At 34.5% G+C, this 6,000-nt stretch overlaps 1 protein-coding gene across 5 annotated transcripts in view; it reads left to right on the plus strand.

The window, feature by feature from the left end:
• The window catches only part of DNAJB4 (DnaJ heat shock protein family (Hsp40) member B4), a 38,094-nt gene extending 32,938 nt beyond the window's left edge, over positions 1-5,156 (plus strand). For 4 of the 5 annotated variants that reach the window (XM_025384180.1, XM_025383418.1, XM_025382598.1 and 1 more), the window contains 2 exons: positions 305-873; positions 3,215-5,156. In XM_025384180.1, coding sequence (XP_025239965.1) covers positions 439-873; positions 3,215-3,448 — 669 coding nt within the window. In that variant the 5' untranslated portion in view covers positions 305-438 and the 3' untranslated portion in view covers positions 3,449-5,156. The remainder of the gene's footprint in view (positions 1-304; positions 874-3,214) is intronic. The other variant, XM_025384719.1, reaches the window with a different exon arrangement.
• The last annotated feature ends 844 nt before the right edge of the window (positions 5,157-6,000 follow it).

Consider the following 6,000-nt stretch of genomic DNA (forward strand, 5'->3'; position numbering starts at 1 on the left):
GCCGAGATTGCACCATTGCACTCCAGCCTGGGCAAACAAGAACGAAACTCTGTCTCAAAAACAAAACAAAACAACAACAACAACAACAAAGAGTGCTAATTTGGAGGAAGAATTTGAAAACTAACAATTTAACTTAGGATGTAATCATTAAGAGTTTTATAGCTGTTCTGTATTTAAAGTGGCATTTCTGGCCAATATTAATACATTTTAATGTAAGTTAGCCAAAGTTTATTAGCAATACAGTTTTTGAAAGTTTAACTTGAGTTGCAAGCTTTTTTCTAATCATGCTTATCTCTTCAATTAGGGTTGAAAGGAGGAGCAGGAGGTACTGATGGACAAGGAGGTACCTTCCGGTACACCTTTCATGGCGATCCTCATGCTACATTTGCTGCATTTTTCGGAGGGTCCAACCCCTTTGAAATTTTCTTTGGAAGACGAATGGGTGGTGGTAGAGATTCTGAAGAAATGGAAATAGATGGTGATCCTTTTAGTGCCTTTGGTTTCAGCATGAATGGATATCCAAGAGACAGGAATTCTGTGGGGCCATCCCGCCTCAAACAAGATCCTCCAGTTATTCATGAACTTAGAGTATCACTTGAAGAGATATATAGTGGTTGTACCAAACGGATGAAGATTTCTCGAAAAAGGCTAAATGCTGATGGAAGGAGTTACAGATCCGAGGACAAAATTCTTACCATTGAAATTAAAAAAGGGTGGAAAGAAGGCACCAAAATTACTTTTCCAAGAGAAGGAGATGAAACACCAAATAGTATTCCAGCAGACATTGTTTTTATCATTAAAGACAAAGATCATCCAAAATTTAAAAGGGATGGATCAAATATAATTTATACTGCTAAAATTAGTTTACGAGAGGTAAGTTGGTAGGACCTAAAATCCTGAGACCAAATAATTATGTGGTTGATCATAGGGAGTGTATCTAGATAATAGCTGACATTTGTTTAATGCCTATTATACGTTAAAAATAATTATTATAACAATCCTCTAAGATAGTACTGGTATTATACCTCTTATATGGATGTGATTATATTTTCTAACTTTAGTTACTTAGAATTAAAGTGTCAATTTTAAGTGCTAACTGGATTATGTACTATGAGGCTGCTTTTACAAATGTGCTTTATAAAATCTGCATTGGTAATCTCAACACATTAGGCCCTATATATAGGGTTTGTTCTAAAATTGTTAATATGGAGTAATAATTGCATAACAAAAAGGTATTAGAAGAAAATAATTTATAATTCACTATAAATAATAAATTTGTATACCTTTATGTTAATAAAAATACACATTTATAAGTTCATATAAATATATACATTTATAAATTATAATGGTACTGCATTAATACAGTTATTACTTGAGTTCTTATTTGCACTTTTTTTTTTTTTTTGAGACAGAGTCTTGCTCTGTCACCCAGATTGGCGTGATCTCAGCTCACTGTAACCTCCACCTCTGGGTTCAAGTGATTCTCCTGCCTCCGCCTCCTGAGTAGCTGGGATTACAGGCGCCTGCCACCACACCCAGCTAATTTTTGTAGTTTTAGTAGAGACAGGGTTTTACCATGTTGGCCAGGCTGGTCTTGAATTCCTGACCTCAGGTGATCCACCCACCTCGGCCTCCCAAAGTCCTGGGATTACAGGTGTGAGCCACCACGCCCAGCCTATTTGCACTATTTCTCAAATTGGATTGTAACTCTGCAAATATGGTCATAGCAGTTCCCTGCTTCAAATTCTTAAATTGCTCTACATAACCTGTACCATAAAGTCCAAACTCTTTAGCTTAAAATAAGTAATTTTAAATCTGATGTCTACCCCTAAAATGTATATGCACTTCTCCAAGTTTGCTCTATTATTGTTATTTATTATTATTATTTTTTTGTGATGGAGTCTTGCTCTGTCACCCATGCTGGAGTGCAGTGGCACAAATTCTTGGCTTACTGCAGCCTCCACCTCCCAGGTTCAAGTGATTCTGCTGCCTCAGGCTCCCGAGTAGCTGGGATTACAGGTGCCCGCCACCATGCCCAGCTGATTTTTGTATTTTTAGTAGAGATGGGTTTTTACCATGTTGGCCAGGCTCATCTTGAACTCTTGACCTCAAGTGAACCGCCCACCTCGGCCTCCCAAAGTACTGGGATTATAGGTGTGAGTCACCCCACCCAGCCCAGTTTGCTCTATTATTATCTTGTATACTTGAGCTCTACTCTGTGGAACACTATTGTTTCTCACCCTGCTCTAATACCTACCTGCTGCTGGTCCAATGCTCAGTTCAAGCATCCTCTGCTCCCAGAATCTAAGGGGTTAAGTTGGGTGCTCTTTCTCTCACAAAAGACTTCCATGCTTACCTTTGTTCCTACACTATACAGTACTATAATGGCTAGTTTGCTTCTATGTTTCTTTGAGTTCCTTGTGCATTCCTTGAGCTGAGGTCTGTGTTCATGGTCCCTATAAGGCTCACCATCTAGCCGGAATGTGTGGCATATAGTAAATGTTCAGTAAACATTTGTTAGATGAAACAAATATATTTCTTGTCCTAATAGTTTCCAGAAACTGTTCTTTCTAGTCCTGAATTTCTCCCTCTTCTCCCATTCCAATCCCTGCATCTTGAATGTATTAATAGCAACTTCAAAATAACCGTGTCATTCCAGGGCAGTGTGGAATATATCCTTTACTTTTCTTTTAACTTTTTTTTTTTTTTTTGGTGACATATCTAATAATGCATGTCCTGAAGGAATTTTCCTTTTTTTTTTTTTTTTGAGATAGAGTTTTGATCTTGTTGCCCAGGCTGGAGTGCAGTGGTGCAATCTCGGCTCACTGCAATCTCCGCCTCTCGGGTTCAAGTGATTCTCCTGCCTCAGCCTCCCAAGTAGCTGGGATTACAGGCATGCGCCACTGTGTTTGCCTAATTTTGTATTTTTAGTAGAGACAAGGTTTCTCCATGTTGGTCAGGGTGGTCTCGAACTCCTGACCTCAGGTGATCTGCCTGCCTCAGCCTCCCAAAGTGTTGGGATTATAGGCATGAGCCACCACTCCTGACTTCTGAAGGAATTTTCTAATGAGGAAAAAAAATGTATAACTATTGTTATTCTTTTGGAGGTTAAAGTTTTACCTTAGTGGTATTATCCTTTACCATCTGGTAATATTTGTGCTTAGATTTTTGAGTTTTTAAGTGTGTTCATTTTATTTTATTTGGTCCATTTTAGGCATTGTGTGGCTGCTCAATTAATGTACCAACACTGGATGGAAGAAACATACCTATGTCAGTAAATGATATTGTGAAACCTGGAATGAGAAGAAGAATTATTGGATATGGGCTGCCATTTCCAAAAAATCCTGACCAACGTGGTGACCTTCTAATAGAATTTGAGGTGTCCTTCCCAGATACTATATCATCTTCATCCAAAGAAGTACTTAGGAAACATCTTCCTGCCTCATAGAATGAAGAACTTTGTTACCCATATTTTGATAAGGCACTGAAAATATAAAAGGACTGGCAGTTTACTGATGTAGATGTGAATTCTGTATAAAGATGTGTAAATTCTTTTGAGGGTTCGTTAAATTGCATGAATAGAGACGGGTCAAATAAATAGGCAAAAGGGATTTTTACAGTTAGAGATAAAGAGAAAACCATTAACTATATTTTATTTCATTTCTCCCAATTCAGATATTTTTAGTAATTTGCTTATATGTAAAAGTTGTTTTTGTGGAGTCAGTAGGTATATTTCCAATAAAGTGCTAGACTATCCAATTACTTAATTTCTTATACCTTTAGATAATCAGTATGAAAAGTTCCCATTTATAATGGAAATGAAAATTCTTAACTAAACTATACATGTAATGTGTATTTCTAGAAAAGAATAAAAACCCAAGTCAGTTATTAGATTTAAATCACCTTCTGAAATGCTGCTATAGGGCTGGTATCAGTAAAAGAATATCCTGATACATATGTGTCACCATTTTGATTTTTAAAGTATGCTGTAGCATTTCTTAATAACATCGTTGTGATGTTCTTAAGGCAGACCTTTCTTCATAACAAGGAAATTAATGGCAATTTCTCTCCTGTGGAAATCCCAATTGCCTGAATTACTGATATTTTAGAAATAGACTTTTTAAAATGCCATATGTAATTTTATGCAAGTTGAGTATATATCTTGTTCTTAATAAATTATAGGCTCATTTTGTTCTCTGCTAGTTTAAAGTAATTTGTTTAATAATAGATGTGTTTTTAGAGGAAATGCTGTTACTTGGAATTTTCCAGTTATACAGTCTTCTATAACTTACTATTAATATGCTATATATACTTTATGTAATTTCCCTAAAAAGAATGAACTACCACTACACTATGGTGTTAAACCAAAATATGGGGAAAATAAACACTAACTGCTGCTTATGGATAATGTTGCAACTACTTGTTATGCATATAAATATTTTACTTTTTCATATGTATAGATTGCATTTCTTAGGTGTTTTAATTTTTTAAATATATTTACGTTTAAAAAATTTAGTTTTGTTTTCTGTTTTATAACTATAGTGAGAATGATGTTTTGAAACAAAGTTTTTGGTTATAAAATTGTTTTCAGGAATATATATATATATATTCCTGTCACCTTTTAGTAGAATATGAAATATTCTTTTAGAAATCCAATATAAATAGGTTATAATAGCCATATTCTTTATTACTTATCGAGATATAATTTACATGCCATAAAATTTACCCTTAAAATACACAATTCAGTGGTTTTAGTAATATTCACAAAGTGGTACAATCATCATCACTTTCTAATTCCAGAATATTTTCATCACCCCAAAAAGAAGTCCTAAATCCATTAGCAGTTACTTCCCATTCTTCCCTTCTTCCAGCCCCTGAAAACACTACCATCTACTTTTTGTCTGTATGGATTTGTCCATTCTGGACATTTCATATAAATAGACTCAAACAATATATGGCTTTTTTTTTTTTTTTGGTCTGGCCTCTTTCATTTAGCTTAATGTTTTCAAGGTTCACCTATGTTGTATCATGTATCAGTACTTTATTTTTTTGTGGCACATTATATGGATATACCACATTTTGTTTATCTTTTCATTAATTATGGGGATTTGGCTTATTTCTACTTTTTCCACTATTATAAATAATGCTGCTATGAACATTTGTGTGCAAGTTTTTGTGTTTCAATTCTCATGGGTATATACCTAAAAGTGGAATTTCTGGGAGTAACCATATATTTGAGATGCAAATGGAAAATGCTTGAAAAAAAATGCCAGAGAATTCAGCTAATTGTATTTATTACTCTAATTCAAAAATGATTCTTCTGTAACTGTCTCTCTGAATGACAGTTAAAACTCCCTACGGAAGTGTGAACATCACAGAAATTTTCTCACCAGTCTAAAGATCTAGATCTGAAAAGCATCAACGTGGTGACTGATAGTGGTTTCTGTTTTAAACCCATCATTATTTATCGCAATTTTCTTGATTAAGCATTTTCTCCCAGGTAAAATAAATATTTACAGATAGATATATAATAATATTTGGATTAAAAGGTTTTTTAAAGCAGAGAATTATTATTCTAGTAGTAAATAAATTTACATAACTACACAAAACCAGTACACCAGTATCTCTCTTATCTTAAAGGATATTGACAATGCTTTAGCATGTAGTAAGTGCCCAGTTTTTATGTGTTGAATGTTGAATTAAAAGTAGTAATAAGAGTAGAATTTTAAAGTTTTTTAATTTATTTTTTCAAATTATGAAAGTACTTTTTATTTTAAAATGTTTTCTTTAAATTCAACCAGGTTCTTGGATAGCCGGAATAGTTTTGAAGTACTATATATCGCATAAAGAAAGATGTTTATCTTTCCTAAAAGAAAAACCACAAATTGCTTATGTTAAAAAAGAAAAGAAAGAAGGCGGCCAGGCACTGTTGCTTACGCCTGTAATCCCAGTACTTAGGGAGGCTGAGGCAGGGGAAAATCACTTGAGTCCAGGAGTTTG

The sequence above is a fragment of the Theropithecus gelada genome, chromosome 1 (assembly GCF_003255815.1).
Source record: "Theropithecus gelada isolate Dixy chromosome 1, Tgel_1.0, whole genome shotgun sequence".
NCBI lineage: Eukaryota > Metazoa > Chordata > Mammalia > Primates > Cercopithecidae > Theropithecus > Theropithecus gelada.